The sequence below is a fragment of the Embiotoca jacksoni genome, unplaced genomic scaffold, assembly GCF_022577435.1.
Source record: "Embiotoca jacksoni isolate LCO1_2020_lvr unplaced genomic scaffold, fEmbJac1.0.p SCAF_3, whole genome shotgun sequence".
NCBI lineage: Eukaryota > Metazoa > Chordata > Actinopteri > Embiotocidae > Embiotoca > Embiotoca jacksoni.
In genome coordinates this window covers 8011848-8029024 of record NW_027185381.1, presented here as the reverse complement: position 1 = coordinate 8029024, position 17177 = coordinate 8011848, and the positions used below count along the sequence as shown (strand labels likewise).

General features: G+C 40.5%; 1 protein-coding gene across 2 annotated transcripts in view; it reads right to left on the bottom strand.

The window, feature by feature from the left end:
- Positions 1-144: 144 nt before the first annotated feature.
- syt12 (synaptotagmin XII) overlaps positions 145-17177 on the bottom strand; it is a 28496-nt gene continuing 11463 nt past the window's right edge. The window contains exons 2-8 of one of the 2 annotated variants that reach the window (XM_069162104.1): positions 13996-14056; positions 13111-13319; positions 11443-11847; positions 6872-7087; positions 4014-4134; positions 3331-3464; positions 145-2134 (exon numbers count right to left, since the gene is read on the bottom strand). In XM_069162104.1, coding sequence (XP_069018205.1) covers positions 1961-2134; positions 3331-3464; positions 4014-4134; positions 6872-7087; positions 11443-11847; positions 13111-13319; positions 13996-14041 — 1305 coding nt within the window. In that variant the 5' untranslated portion in view covers positions 14042-14056 and the 3' untranslated portion in view covers positions 145-1960. The remainder of the gene's footprint in view (positions 2135-3330; positions 3465-4013; positions 4135-6871; positions 7088-11442; positions 11848-13110; positions 13320-13995; positions 14057-17177) is intronic. The other variant, XM_069162105.1, reaches the window with a different exon arrangement.

Here is a 17177-nt window from a genome sequence, read left to right as displayed (position 1 = left end):
CTTCTCCCAAAACTTTTAGCAACAATCAGAAATTATTATTGTTGTACTCAAAAACAAAGGCCGGGTCTCACCCATCTGTTTTTCCTTATCTTTGACTCTTGCAATTTCCCTTCATCCCAACAAAATGAACACATTGTCAGTCTATTACTGTTGAATTGCTTTTTATTTCAAACAGCATTCACACAATACACTGGATTCTTGAGGCACATTCACATCAAGTGCTAAATAACTTCATGCATGGTTGAATGTAGGCTACAGCTTTGTTGAATCAAATGCAAATGCTGACTGTAAATGAAAATATTGCTTCATTATTTGGCACAGTAGGAAATATTGTCTATTAGATGACCACAGGTGTGTTATTTTTGGATTGATTTTCAAAGTGAAGTGAGAAATGCGGTCAGAACTTGACTGAAAATTTGCAGCAGGTTCTGATTGGAAAAAAACACAAAGATCACAACAATGCATATAAGGCTGAATATGCTTTTAGCAGGTATTTCACATGATAATTCACATTCAAAAGTTACAACAAAACAGCACTGCTCCACAATGTTGTAGAGAAAAGCTTAGACAGATAAAAGCCACTTTGACATTCTGACTTTAACAAGACTCTTGTCACATGTCTTCATTTTAACTTTTCAGCCTTTGACCTGCACTGTGTCTCCAGTTGGATTCGAGCAGAAAAGGCCTCAGTGCTCTCCAGAAGTTGGCAGGTAGCTTCACAATAAAAGCCAAAATGAGTGCGACAAGTGACAAGATAAACACAGAATATCAAGGTGTTTCCTCGAACATAAAAGAAACTGTAAACCCATTTAAAGGGGTTAGTATACTTTACATCACAAGTTAAATTCCCAGAGGTGTTTTAATAATAGTTCATTGATCAGCAATGACACTGGTGTTAGATATAGTGCTGTATAAATGGAGTTTGATGTTTATTAATAGTCATACTATGAAAAATATTTGTACCCAGAATTTAGAGGAAAAAATGTCGGAGAATGTTGAATTACACTATTTACACTCTCAAATATGCTTATGCAAGTAGTATTGCAGCAATCGTGGTAAAAATAGAACAATGTAACATCATATTTATATGCTGATTACATCGGATTTGGCCACCCTGTAACAACTGCTACAAATTACAATTATTTCACCTGGATAAGAGTACCTGGATTTTTTTCAAAAGCACAATAAATACTGAACATACCAAAACCATGATTTTTTTAAATTTTTTTTTATCAATCTCACTGTTAACAAATTACACAGGCAAATCCAACAGAGCGAACTCAACCGGGTTCTAAAACACTCACTATGAAATCAATCAAGTAGGCGCAATCAGTGACAAATGAGTGTTTTCCTGAAAGAGAAGCGATTTCACCCCGCCGTCCAGTCGATCGTTCTCTAGACAGCTATAATAGGCTACAACCAGAGTAGGCACCATGCAGAGGGAGGGGTTGCGCCCGCCAAAGCTGGGCTCTTTTTCTTGAATTAAAACTCCCTTCAAAGTCCAAACTAAAACTAAAAAGGGAAAGAAACATTCACATATTCATGTCCCCTTTAAAATCCCTTGAATAGAGAATCGGGTTTTCTCTCTCAATGTAAGGATGAAGGATGCACACCAATTAAAGCTAACAAGTTACTGTCAGTGGATAATTTCTAATTTGCTTATAAACCGACACAGGGTGAAGCTGAATAATAAAGATGGTATTTATCCAGAGATCAACTATCCACCCACCTCAAAGTCAAATACTGGATTTTCAGACACCTACCTCATATATAAGAGATGAGGAGTATATTTAATTTGTTACTCATCAGCAGAGTGACACTGTGGGTCACAATGTGAACTCTATCCTGGTAAAACGATGTAACAGATCTGGCCCCAAACAAGGTGGGAGTTCAAAGGATTGTGAAGAAGTGAGAGTTTGACTTTAAACTGGTCGGGTGGTGTGTGCGTGTGCTGGGAGGACTAGATCCTGCGCAGGGGGTGCCACATGGATACAGGCTTCCTCAGAGTGGCCAGCATCTGGTTCCAGTGGGTGATCCCCATCCCGCTGGCCTCGGGGCCGATGATCACATGACCTAGGTTCTCGCCCCGGCCGTCGTCTGTGGCCTCCGCCACCGTTATCCTCAGAGAGAGCTCCTGCAAACAGCACAACACGGTTACACACCTTGTTATGTAAGTATGACTCTGCGACTTTTGGACAGCTTGGTTTACCCTAATCTTTATGTAATCAGTTAACCCTCATGTTGTCCTTGGGTCAAAATTACCCACAGCTGTGTTCAATTAAGTTCTATTTTATTTCTATATTTTTTGGGATCATTGGTCATCATTCTTTAAAGAAACCCTCACAGCCTCCTTGTCACCAATGATCCCAAAACATATGAAAATAAAATAGAACTTGGTTGAACACAGCTGCGGGTCATTTTGACCCAAGGACAACACGAGGGTTAAATAAATGTGTGTTAACATTTGCAACTTTTATTGCTTTTTGCATTTGAACTTTGTCACCATTTGATACACACATTCATACTTCTCTAGGGATGATTTGTAACTTTGGTGATCTCTTTAATATTTTTCCTCTAGCACTGTCAACAGTTCAAAACCTGATACTTTGGCTCATGACCAAATATGAAGGTATTTTTCTGTCTTAATCATGAGAGCAAAAAAACCCAAACAGTTCTGAGAGCAATGATTCTCACACTGCAATAAAAAAAAAAATCAAGTTTGTAAGTAAAAATAAATGAACTGAGATTAAATTACTTGGTTTGCAAACTAATTTGTTCTTACAGTTTTGTTAGTTTTGGTCACAGAATTCAGAATTTTACTGATGTAACTGGACTTTTTGATTGGGAATCACGGAAACCTTTGGTTGCGAGGTGAGTTGGCTGTAATGGGCCGAATATACCAAATACTCAAAACACCATCAGCTTCATGTTATACGATCCTACAAGCAGTCATAACAGTATAAACAGTACAAGTGAGCAGGTTAACATTGCCCTTGTGAGCATGCTAATGTTAGCATTTAGCAGAGCCTCACTAGTTCTGTAGCCTTTTGTATCCAGATTAATATTTGTTTCAATATATTGCTACAGAGTATTGAACTTTTATTTAACACAATAAATTTACAACATGTTGCACAATAGAATAATACCTGAGTAGCTTGCTATTTGCCACGTTCATGGCAAATACATTGTATTGTAGAAATGCTGGTTTCTTTTTTTTTGCTATGTTTTATATTTTACATATTTTTCTTTGACATTAATCGTCCTTACAGAATAATAAAGTTCATCATTTCCTCATTCAGGAAAAGTCACGGCCCGAGTCTGAAACGTCACCTGCAGGACGATGGACGGCACAGAGAAGATCATGGCTTCATTGAAGATGGGGTTTGTGTCGTCCCTTTTGGTGGAAGTCTTCTTCTTGCTGATCTTCCTGCCATCTTGCAGGAGATACACTTTAACAAACGGATCTGATGATGAGAAGGAGTGAACGAGATTACAACCGCATTTCAGGCCTTCTAAAACCCAAACTACACATACGCAAACATACACAGCCCCTCACTGAGTTTATTGAGTTCACTGAGGATGCAATACATTCCTTATTAGAGAGTAATCAATTAGACGCACAATCCTGTACACATAATTAGCTCTGTAGATGATAATGACAGTGTTTCAGTGGGAGACCTTTATCAGTCGAATGCTAGCGTGACTTGTCATTTAAGCCCCATTTGCCTTTCTGGATGAAGACAAATGAACCTTCTGGGAGTTGACATTAAAACTCTTTTATTACTGAGACATGTAGATATTGTGTTCAGTAAGAAGATGTGAGTCATTTTGGAAACTTTACAGATTTAATGGGAGAGAGAGACGGATGTAATCATGCAATGCAGTGAACGATTCACACAAAAAGAAAACACACACACACACACACACACACACACACACATACAAACACACACACACAAACACACTATGGTCGATCACTTTTATCACACGGCAAACAAATGCAAGTCGCTGACCTGCGGTGTTCTTGCTGTTGGTCCACACCAGGTTCTTGCACTTGGCAACAACCACAGTGAGGCGCTCCGCTGTCGGCAAGTAGCTGAGAGACAACAAGATCTCCCCGACTGCATCCACAGCCTGTGGAGACAAACCCGAGAGTGGAAGAAATTAAGTGAAATCTATAATAATGTGTAAATTCTACCTTCACTACCTACTTGTTAACAGTAAAAACTGCTACATAAAAAAAGAAGATAAAATGTACCCCCAGATATCAGCCCTGCACTGCAACGTGCACATGCGTCAGCATTCAAGCGCCAAGCCTCACTTCATTAGAGCAACACACTGCAACTTAAGAAACAAAAAAGTGATGTACATACCTGAAATTAACCTGAGGTTAGCCTTATGCTTATTATTAGCCTGATAATTCAAATATTAAATAATATAAATTAAAAACCTAAAGATAATGCAGTCTAGTTCAATAACATTGCTAACTACGACCTCAATAATAAACATTTAATTAAAGTAATATCTGTCTGACAGTGTAAAACAAAACCGAACATTATTATCTTTGTAAAGAAAAATAATTACAAAATTACAAACGACAACAATTTCATGTCTGGCCTAAATATAAATGCTTAAGCACTTTTGAAATGTCTTGTTTCTGACTTTATTTTTCCTCCATAGCTGGACTGAAGAGCATGAGAAGCCTTCACGTATCCCAGATTTCACAAAAGATACAAGAACAGGTACTTGAACTGAACACAGACCGAGGACCCTAAATTGAGGAATATTATGGGTGTGCTACCCGATTGCAAATGATATTGGGGTCAAGCATTTAGGTTTTGCTTTTTATTTATCACCTGTTTGTATTGAAATGCTGATTTATACAAAAAACCCTGCTAGTGTTGAATTGTTTGACAAAGAAAACTGAATTGTATTGGAAGAGCATGTTGTTAATGTGTCTAAATAAAAAAATGCTTATGCTTCTTTTTTCCCTCTTTTATAATATGGAGGACGTAAGTGAGGGCCACACTGACCAAACCATGAAGCTGCTTGTGGCTCATCATTCTATGACCTAAGAGGACCTAGCAGATGTGTTGATTGTGATGGAGGGTAACCAAGTGCTGAGAGGGTGTGGAAACCAAACCAACGCATGTATGCTGTTGATAAGACTAATCTACGGCCTCAACCATGAGTATTTCAAGAAGCTTCCAATTCTGGGTTTGTTTATATATTTTGGTCTTAGTTCTTATGCACACACAAACAAGTTTGAAGTGTTCAAGACACTTGGTTTCTGCTGAATTAAGAGAGTCCTTTTGTAACCTTTTTTTAAATAAAAAGTTGCTTTTTACAGTGTAGGTGTCAGGTTGGGTGATGTCTCGACAAAAATAACTCTTTATAATGTGTTGGCAGGAGTGTGGCCATCAGAGATCCTTCTGCTGCCTTGGGCACTGCATTTAATTAAAGTTTTAGGCAATATGCTGCTCATAGATATTTAGACACTTTAATTAAATGAAAGCAGTCACAAAATGAAAACTGTAAATATTAAAGCAGGATACAAATTAAGAAATTGAATTTTATACTGTAGGCAGACTTGTAGGTAAATATAATAAAGACATTCTACTAGAAACGTACATTTTCACTTCTACAAATCTTTGCACAAGAAAGATTTTATTCCTGAATTTGAATTTTTATGGACCCTTTTGATCTATAACAAGATAATTCTGTAATCGTCAAGTCACTCCAAGAAGCATTAGGTTAATTTTGTTGAGAGCAATAGAGTTATGATGACGATTTAAATCATGACCTCTTTCCTTTGCTCCCAAATAGCTTTTACGTGTTCTTTGTTTGTTTGTTTTTAAGGGCCAGTGTGCAGGATTTAGGAGGACCCATTGGCAGAATTCAAATTCCATTACTGTACAGTCACCTGAAGCTAAGAATCGTTCTATTTTCATTAGTTTAGAATGAGCCCTTCCTAACTACATATTCTTTCAAGGAGCCATGTTTCTACAGTAGCCGACAATGCACAAACCAAATGCTTGGCTCTTGAGAAGGCCGTTTGTGTTTTTCAGGAGTTTTGTGGCCACAGCAGAATCTCTTACACACTTGGGAGGGGAGGGCGAGGCGAGGGTGTTCAGCTGGCTCCAACCTGTAACCTCACCACTCGATGCCACTAAATCTTACACACTGCCCCTTTAAGTTTTATGATAGTCAACTGTAAATAAAGATAAAGACATGCACAGTTGGGGACAAAGGACGTATTTCTTCTGCTGAATCCATTCCTCTCTTTACCAGGGCACACTCCAGTGCACTGTTTCACAGATTATTCAAATCATTTGTCCTTTACATTGGTTAAGGTCAAGGAATTTAGTTGTGAGCATTTACTGTTAAAGTAACATAACAGATCAGTATTGTTGCCATCCAATCGGTGCCATGATTTACAACGATTATTAAATTCGAGTGCAACTCTGATGTGCAATTTCACAGCTGCCAGTCAATCAGAAACATCGCCTGTAGAGGCAGGAGGCCGGTCAGTCTGTTTTTATTATAATTAACTGCAGTACAAATAACATCTTTTATCAGTAAATCACCAGCATATGTTGGAAGTAATCCACCAACTCAACTTTCTATTCTTGTTTAGTGAGCCTGACATGTAGTTTTGTTTAATGTCCAGCAGGGGGTCTCAGTCACCACCGTGCTTTCTCACACCTAACAACAGTCACAATTTAGAGCTTCAGTTTACAGTAGGAGGCAATATACCATATATTAGATTGGAAATTAGCTAAAACTCCAAAACAGTAATTTATTATTTGTATTATTTTTCTGCCGTGGTACGTAATTGTAATCGATTACACAATACCTTTTCCCAACATACCTTATTGACATCTTGCAGGTAGAGCCAGGCGTTGAACGGTCTGACGGTCAGGTCCAGGTCTGACAGCTTGAGCTCTGCCACGCCTGCACTGATGTTTCTTTCATCAGCATCGATACCAAAAGCGGCAAAGCGCAGGCTGAACTCGTCCAGGGAGGAGGAGTGCATGGGGACGGAGAAGCGTTCATCAAAGATCACGGTGAACGCATTCCTCTGGACCTGTGAGAAGCAGAATACGAGATGTTTGACCGACACGTCAACGTTTTAAAAAGCGAGGACGGTGAAGGCAGAAACCTGAACGTCAGGAGAAACAACAAAGCAAACATGCAAAGCATATTCATCAGAGTACATTATGTTGAGGACACTTGCTTTCTCAAAGATTTCTGACAAACTCCTGGTGTTTGCATTTGTTTGGGAATATAAAGTGTATTAAAATCACAAGGTCATAGCGGATGTCATCTACCTCAACCGCCACTCTTCTGCTACAAGATGTTTTCACTTAAATCATCCTGAAAAAAACACGAGCAGCATCAGCAGGTCATGAATAAGAACATATTTCTATCTACCAGCCACAAAACCAAGTAGAAAAAGTTACCATTCACTATTCACTTTCTCTTCTTGAAAGGCAAAGCAGCTTTTTTTTTTTTTTTTTTTTTTTTTTTTTTTAATGAAAAATACAGTCTGATATGAGTACTACTGAGGAGCAGAGCAGCAGGACTACTTCAGATCAAAGTGAGCGACTCGGCTGCCACCGCTTCAGTTTCAATATTAATTTCAAGTCATTACATCTTGAAGCGCAGGTGGGAACCAGTGTGGTCAGAAGTTACCAGGCAACTAGTAAAGTGAAGAGGAGATTTAATAATAGCTCTTTTTCACACCAGTGTATGTTCTTGCTAAATATATCTGAAATAAACACTCTAGCTTGAATAAAGCAGGCTAAAATAATACGAAAAAAAAAAAGCATGTACCAGTCGGCAGGAGTTGCTGTTGATAAATAGTGAAACAACAACTCACTGTACCATGAAGAGAGTTGTTTATTCAGAGCACAGGGTCTGCAAATCAGCTTGAGAGGCCGACCTTGGATTGTGCCTCATCATCCAGCTGAATAGGATCATAATCATAAACCTGACACTTACAGAATCTGGAAAAGGCCCTATGCTCCCGCTGCTGCGTACAAAATGTACATGGAGGTATAAAGCACAAAAGAACAGGTGGCTTCTGTCTGACGGCCTTCCCTCCATCCACAGTGAGAGTCTGTGTTGTTGGGCTTCTCACTTGAGGGATAACAATGTGTGTGGGGGGGAAATAAGGCAATAAAAAGAGAGACAAAGGCAAGAAGCAGCGGCAGCAAATAAAAGGGGTGAAAATGAGCCAGCAAAAAGAGAGGCTCTGGGAGGAAGAGGAGTGATAGACGGGCCAAACAAAAGCTGCAACAGAGAAGAGATGCTGTAGAAGAAAATGAGCGAGGAAAAAGCGGAGAGGAAGAGAGAAGCCTGCTTGACCGTGAGGGCAAGTGGAGCTGATGTCAGCATTTTTCTTGGTCTTCCTCGACATTAAAGAGGGAGCCACTAAAGCTGCCGCATCAGTGGCTGCTTCGGTTATTATTACAGCCGGCCTGGACAATACAAAACAAAAACACGGAAGGAGAGAGGAGTGTCGTCCCCTGACAGCCTGTGAAAACCACAGACACACGACGGAGCGATGACTCGGTGCCAGGCAGGAATTTGTGAATTTTCTGGCAACGCTGAGCGAAGAGCAGAAGGCAAGTGGCAGGTGTAGCAGATGGAGGAATGCAGCCTTGTTGTTTTTAAGGGCAAAATGATGGCTTCATATTAGAGTCAAGCACTTTATGGAATTGTTTTCAAAGGAAAACGAACAATGATGCTTCACACGGGCCACAAGTGGAATAAAAAACAAATGATTAAGATTTCAAAAAGAAGCAATTTTGAAAGCTGAAATAAAAAGAGCAAACAGGAAAATATACATTAAGAAACATTGCAAATAAATGTAAGTCAGTTACTATAAATATTGTATTTGATATATATATATATATTTTTATCTTGTCTTTTGTAAAAGTCCATACAGACCAAATCCTTTATCACAATATTTGTGATATAAATCATGATGCTGTCTATTTTCTGACATTCACTGAGAAATTGTTTTTGCAAAAACAATAATGTTAACAATAATAATTACAACTAATTACTAATTTGGAAAATTATACTGAGAAAATAAAAATCAATGCACTTGATCACATTATCTCGTTCACTGATCTGCACAACTGTTTTTGAAACCACAGAAACGTTAAAAGGATTGTGGGGCATGACTCTGATGCTCTATACTAAACATATATCATATATCATCTAACCATATAATGTAATCTACGCTCACTTTTGTTATATTGTGGGCAATAATAAAATCTCATCATGAGGATTGTTGAGGATCTCATCGTAAAACGTGCATGATGTCACAGATCATCACTATTATAACCTGCAGTGCAGGTAAACCCAGGTTACAGGTTACACCCTGAGTGAACTGAAAGTCAATCACCTCTTCATGACTGATGGGAAATCCACCTTCCCGCCTCCGGCTCCCAGGGGACTGACCACTCAAGAAAATGAAATGGGCTCTTCCCCTCCGACAGGGAAGGAACGAGCTCGTCAAGCTGCAGGATCGAGCTTCTCACCACCGTGGGACGCATCACTGTCTCAGTCTAGAATTCAGCCGGGGTTACAATCTTAAACACATTTCAAGCGGGCCAAAACTGCCCCCTGAGCGAGAAAGCTTCAGACGGCCACGACGTTGCTCCTCTTCCCCGAAGTCAGGAGCCACTTTTATCTTTCGTCCTTTGCCCACATTCACTTGTCAAGAATCAACTGCTAATTAAGAAGCTCTTTTTTCATTTTTCCCCTTCAGTCCTGAATCTCTGCTCCATTAGCAGTCGAGAAGCAGTTATGTTCAAAGCCCACCGTCTCTCGTTTTCACCGAACTGCCAGCCAATGCGGAACTCCCTCATCTCAGATTGAAAACCTAAAAAAATGTGCACGGCATTACAATAACATAAGCACCGCCATGTTTGCACATGCCTTCGTGCCTTGATTGATAGGTCATTTGATATGCTATTTAATGTAATGTATGGATTTTATTTTTTGAATCATTGCATACTGTAAACATTTGAGTTTTGGGCTGCTGGTGTGACAAACAATCAATGTAAAGATTTCCCACACTGGTCATATAAAGATCCTTTTTTGCGATGATAGCTGACCAACTCGAAATGTTCTGCATTTATATTGCACCTTTTTATCTTGGCGGTCTACAAAGAGCTTTATCATTTTTGCCTCTGATTCACCGATTAAAACACAGACTCACACACCAATGAGCTGCCATGCAAGGTGACTGGCTGGGTTCAGTGTCTTTTACAAGGACACTTTGGCATGCAGACGGGAGAAACCGGGACTTGAACCGCCAACCTGCTCTATCTGTGTCACAGCCGCCTCATGCTCTGGAGATGATAGTCTGTCCAACACTTTCATCCAGACTGAAATGTCTAAACAGTTCGTCCTGGTTTTGCTCGTTTCATTCATTTTGCCCTGTTTATCTGCTGTCTCTGCTGTGACTCCCGTCTCACCTGCTTTCTCCCCTTGCTGAGCAGAGTGGGAGCAGGTGAATAGAAGATTCACCTGCAAAACTAAAGAAATCCCCCTCACCCTCAGATGTGTTTTGCGTTAATTGCTAATTAGAGAGTGTAAGACATTAAAGTGAGATGCTGAACATGACAAATATCAGTGTTCAAATACCAGAGGAAACTGTTAACCCAAAAGAAACCCGAGCTCTCCCAGAAACAATATAAAAAGAAAAACTGACAATTAGCCATCAGCAAAAATAATGTTTCAATTAATGATAAAAGAAATCCAATTAAAATCTGAAGTCCTGTCATTAGTGATGTGACATGTACAGTGAAGGAAATAATTATATGATCCCTTACCGATTTTGTAAGTTTGCCCACTGACAAAGAAATGAACGGTCTATAATTGTAATGGTAAGTTTAATTTAACAGTTAGAGACAGAATATATATATACAAAAATTTAAAAAAAATCCAGAAAATCATATAAAAGGTATAAATGGATTTCCATTTGATTGTGTGAAATAACTTACATGTACATCAATGAGCAATATTGGGTCATTTTGCGTAATAACTACTTTTACTTTTGATACCATTTTGCTGACAGTACTTATGTACGGGTGCAATAAATGTATCACCTGCATGCAGGCGCATCTGTGGCCTTGTAAGCGTAAATGAGAAAAGTTAAATGGGGAGCCACTCATAAGAACTTGGCTTCATGGTGCAAATAGTGGACAGAAACTCAAGTGGGACTTTTGAGTCATCTATTCACTCTGCATAACTTCAGCTCTAATTTTACACCAGGTTCAGCCCACACGCCAGTCTAAACTTAAAAGTCCTAAAAAAAAAAATCCTCGTGCTGAGGAGGATCAAATTTTTGGACCACATTTCAGTGTTTTTGCTTCATTTCATCGGGAGTCATGGACTACTAGAACACAGAAGCTTCCTTACCCTCGTGACTCCCACATTAAACTCCTCTGGCCCCAGCGACACTCTGATGAAGCAGCCGGGGAAGTCCCCCTCCTCTCTCTCCAGCAGGTCTTTGCCCTGGTGCAGGGTGATGTTGAGCAGTCCCGTCCCCTGGCCCGGCTGCCTGGACGGCTCAAACTCCAGGGTCACCTCCAGCTGGCCGACCGTGAAGTCATGGCCGAAGTTGTTGGCGATGGAGGAGATGGAGCTGAGTGAGTCGGTAGAGATGGAGCGGTTGAGCTGAGCAATGCCGGTCGGGTCCAGCTCTTTGCTCATCAGCTCCAGGTGGCCCAGGTCCCTGAAGCCGTCCGGGGTGTCGCCCAGGGCCAGGCTGGGTTTGCGGCTGGAGGTGGTGGAGGTTCGCCGATGGTTGTTGGCCGCCACTCTCTTCAGGGAGGAGACAAAAGAGGGACGATAAACCTTTTAATGGCTCAGAAATGAAAAAATAAGAAACCACCTGCTTCAAAAAAATAGTAGGAGCTCAGATTATTTCAGTATAATCAAAAAGATTTCTTACATTGACAGTCATAAGACCATTTCATGACAAAACAACAAACGCCTCAAAGTATTTTTTTGTTGGCTATTACTTTCAGCTCCTTCTCCAAATAGTTATTTTATCCAAAAGGCAAGAAATGTGTCATGTATCTTAAAAGTTAATAGTCTCGCAAACTTGATTCTTCCCTTAAAACATTCATTACGACAACAGTCTCCAGTCTTCAATATTACTGATATGATGCTGTGTTTGAACGTGTTCATGTCTGTGCTGCACCGTGAGCTGTAATGGCAATAACATTAAACCTACAAGAACATCTTTCTCCCCTTAGGGCAGCGGAAACAAATTATGAACAAAAAACTGACATCAACTTGTAACTTGAAATGGTAAACTTGTTGGCAAAAGGGAGCAACATTGACATTCATTTGAAGTCCAAGTTTGAAGTCTTTTAGCTCTGCTTTTGGTCTCTACCAACTCTTGAGGCTGAATGCTCCACACTATGTTCACCAGCTAGTCACTACATGTGTTGTCATCATAGCCAGAGTTGGGCATAACTAGTTACATTTGTTACATATATTTTAAACAAGTCATTCAGGACCAAGTGATGAAAACCTGTGAAAAGTACTCAGCCAAGTTGATACTTCACTCAGAATGGAGTTGACCTGAAAGCAGACTTGGTTTAAGGTTCTGGGAACGTTTTCCCTTCGTGCAGTCAGTTGTGATCTAGAATACTTGGAATTTGTTTTGTTGTCGTGCTTTAAAATCAAAACAGTTCAACCTTAATTCAAGTTATATTGAAGAGCTTTTGATAAAAGTTTGACACTTTATCTTTGACAGTGTTGCCTACTGTTGGTTAAACTAACTACTTTGCATTTATTTATTTTTCAACCTTATCGCTAAGTTTAAGAGAGTTATTAGAAAAGTAATCACAAAATGTAATAAGTATAATTATTCTAATGAAGCGATTAGAATAGTTACATTATTAATTATATTTTTAGCAGGATTGGTAACGTATTCCATTTCAAAAGTAACCTTTCCAACACTGATCATAACTACGGCCAAAACTTTAAATTACACCCACATCATGATAAAATGAATCATCCATCAAGGAAAAAAACTTGATATTATATTTTACATGTCTGAGAGTGTAAATGTACTTTTTGTCGGACTTCTGAGAAGGAGGTTCCATATTTTTCTTGCAGATATCGATAGTCAAAGTTGGGGAAGGGCGATGGCGCGGGGAAAGTTCCAGATTTCCACAACTTCCAGATGTTGAGCCCGGCCACGCCCAGCAGCACGAAGAAGCCCACCAGGTAGATCCCCACCTCCCAGCCCGGCGGATTACGCACCACTGAAACAGACAATCCTTACACAATCCCATTTCATTTCATCTGACGGGGGGAGTTTACTCACTTGGTGCATAGATTGGTAGAACTCCAGGACAGAGTCTCTTTATTTCAAGCCCAGTAGGAGTCCTAACAAGCTCACAATCATTGAGCACAGTCAGCCACTGTTTCAGGCCTTGTCATTTAATAGCGAGTGGTGACTATTGGAGACAGGACACATAAAGTTTTATGTGATTCACATAGTTGGAGACAAAATCAGACAAAATCTTACAGACAAATTGAAATGCCTCTCTGAATGAAATGTTAGAGCATCTCATGCATTGCATTTTAGAGAGGGATTAGGAGCCTGAGCCGAGCCAGCTTTCTCAAGATGAATTGTGTCTGTGGGAGGCTTTGACAGGTTTATCTCCACTTTTGAACACAAGCAGTAAGCCAATTATAGAGCAAGTGAAAATGTCTTGTCACATCAATGACCTCCTGCAGCAAATGAGGCTAGAGGTGAGCCGACTGCGTTCAGAAAGGCCTCAGAGCGGATACAACGGCTTCATCTCTCATGGTCTCACTATAGAAACATACAATTACAGCAGTGTGGATAAAAGCACAGATGTCAATCGTTCATCCACAAAAAGATGTTCATGCAAAACATGAAGTAAGCACGGCAGAAACAGTCTGTGACATCAGGTGTAGTCGACTCACCACTCAGTTGGTAGCCTGAGACATCCCCACTTTGAGGCGAGGACATGGTGCTGCAGCCAGCCTGCAAAAACAAGTAATCCTGTTCAAGTGGAAATAAACATTAGAAACCATAACATGAGCTAATTTTCCTAAGTATAATTTGATTGACCTTTTTTTATAATGTCAGCAACAACTGTCATTTTGAAATCAGAGTAAATGTGGCTGCACTAACCAGCTTTTGGCATCATATTAAATGTAACACAGGACCCTGATAACTCCTGACATTCCCTTCTGCTTCAAGATACATGAACAGGACAGGTGCATGCACAATAACATGCTTGGATTGCAGAAGATGTCAGGGTTCATGGTACATTGAAACACTTCTGCACAGGGCTGCCCAGTCAGCAGTTTTACATACCATCCACTGGTTAGCATTGGGAGAAGGAGAAAACCTCCTCAGTGAAGATGATTGGTTTGAAGGAAAACCTGTTGACTTCAGGCTCAAGAGGACACATAGTTGGCCACCAGAGGTCATCCAACCTTGAGAACATCATGGTGTTTGTGTCATGTCACTTATCTAACCCAATTAAAAGTGTTTCCTTGTCTGGTCGTCTCATCAGCAGGACGACATTGGTTTTGCAGTGCTAGAACGTCTAGAAATGGGGATCAAATCAAAGCAGCAGGAAATTAAATATTGTCTTTTTTATTTGACACATTTTTCTATCAAAACGGGCAACTACAAAACCGACAATGCAATTGTCATTGACTGTTTGGTAAGATATATCGGACTCCACAACTCCACATTTTTTTAATTCAATTTCAAAACTCTTAGTCAGAGTTGAAGCACCCCAATCAACACTTGAAGGAGCTACCTCGATACACAAAAGGTTCCATAAAACTTTGTCAGTCGTACTTTACTTTACCTTTAATCAGACTTTGATGTATAAAAGGGACTTCCCCTTTAAAGGAACTACCTTGACTATCTTGATAGTTTGACACAGAAAAAAAACTGTGAGCATGTGCAGTAATTTGAAATAAAATACAGACTGAAACATGAAACAGAATTTTGGGCCCCTTTTGAAAACACTTCTATTAACTGTGCATGTGAAAGACTCAAACCTCCAAACTGTGCTTACGGAGCAAGGCTTATGGATGAACACACTGATTGTCCATTCACTGTATCAACACACAATGTTTTCCTGCGCCACGCTCTTCTTCCGGAAAAAAAAAAAAAAAGAAAGAGAAAAGATGGTCGCTGGTGCGTGACTCATTCCTCCCCCCCTCCTTCCACTCTTGTTGGAATCTCCCCATATCTCACTAGCTTGGGGGAAATGGGAGCATTATACTAATGATACAGAAAGGCTGGAGGGGGGCTGCGGGGTGCGTGCGTGCGTGTGTGTGTGAGTGTGTGTGTGTGCGTGTGCGTGTGCGTGTGTGTGTGTGTGTGTCAATTCTGCTGAGCGCTTTGCAGACCACAGCCATGCAGGCCAATTAAAGTGGCTGACGCAGTGCAGGGCCCACTGACAGCTGCTGATGTGCCATTAGCAAAGCATGGGGAATCTCTGGGAGAGGGGAAAGCGTTAAGAACCGCCCCCTTATCTCAGCCAAGTATGATTAAGATCGGCTCTGCTCGGCTCAAGGTAAACATACGAGTGTCGAGGTGCTCCAGAGGAAGATTAGAAGAAGAAGAGGATGGTATCAAGAGTGGGGAGGGAGAGAGCAAGACAATGCCTCAGACAGATTTAGGAAGTAACGAAGAAGCAGCGTGGGTGGTCTGTTGTCTCAGTGAGCTTAAGGCAGCAGAATACTAACAATGACGTCCAACTGGCCAGAAACAGAAACACACCAGAAAACATGACAACACTGTGCAGCCTGGTAAAGTCTGTTAATTTGATTGCATGACTGGATGTGAGGAAGTCGTTGGATTGGTCGTAAAGGTGCAATTTTTAACACAGTTGTTCCCAATCTGAATTTGCTGATGTACCCTCACAGTCCTATTGACTCAGGTGTTTTGTTGTCAGTTTAATCTTTCCTTAGCTTCTGGTAACTAAAGATATATCCTCAAGTGTAAAACAGTGTGAGTCTGTTTGAGTAATACACCTGTCAGTCCACTAGAAAATACCGTACCAATGTCACGTTTTGCCTCACTTTGGCGTGAAAAGTACACGTACGTACAACCAGGGCCGAAGAAGGAGGTAATGTGACGAATTCAAGCAGCGACCAACTGTGACGTCACCCACTGGTTTGTGAACTGGAGTTCAGAAACTTCAAGTTCGGCATTTCGGTATTTGGACAAACTGGGGAGGAGCCAGCGGTGAATCTGACTCGATCTGATTGGGAACCCGAAGGCACTATGCCCACGCAAACCTGACTGCAACACAAGCCTGTCAATCAAAAAATAAAAATCCCCAAACATATCACTTGTTGAAGTCTGATATCTTATTAATGATGGGATTATTTTCAGACTGATCGCCAGAAAACTAATAAGAAGGAGGGGCTTCAGCAAATTACACCATAATGACTTGTAGAAAAATGTGTTGACTTTGTATTTCATGAGAGAAGTTGAATGTGGAGCCGAGCCTTTTTGGAGCCAACCCCTAGCGGGCCGTGGTGCTACTCATGTTAAGGCATTTCCACATTGGCCTCACTTATCATACCCAGAAGCAATGTCTACTTTAATGTAAAGTTTATGGACATCTACTGTTGGGAATCACTAGTCTAGAAGTCAGTCAGTCAGCAAACTGGATCTGAAAACGATTCAGTTTCTTTTGACCACAAGAAGAGAACACAAAGGCAAAATCTGAAGGGAAGAATCTGTAAAGCAAATGGAGACATTTTTCTGAAACTAACGCTATTGCATTTGCTCTTAAACACATAAACAGATTCGGTCAACAAGTGACTTGTTTCCGCAACAACTCACCTGCCAGCAGACCAGAGAGGGCAGAGTAATGGGTAAAAATAGATCACAAAGGAGCCAATGCATGCAAGTCCCAGTGTTCATCAAGCTTTGAAAGCATCAGAAGCTTTGAAATAAGACCCCATCAGACACCTACGGATTTCGTCTTCTACTGCAGGTGCCAAACACTGAAACATTTTCCTTCCTTGAGGTGGCATTCGTGCATGGTGTCCTCAACAGAGGAAAATAAAATCTGGCACACGACCTTTACGTCTTGTTAACCTCTCTCCTTCCCAATTTCTGTGGC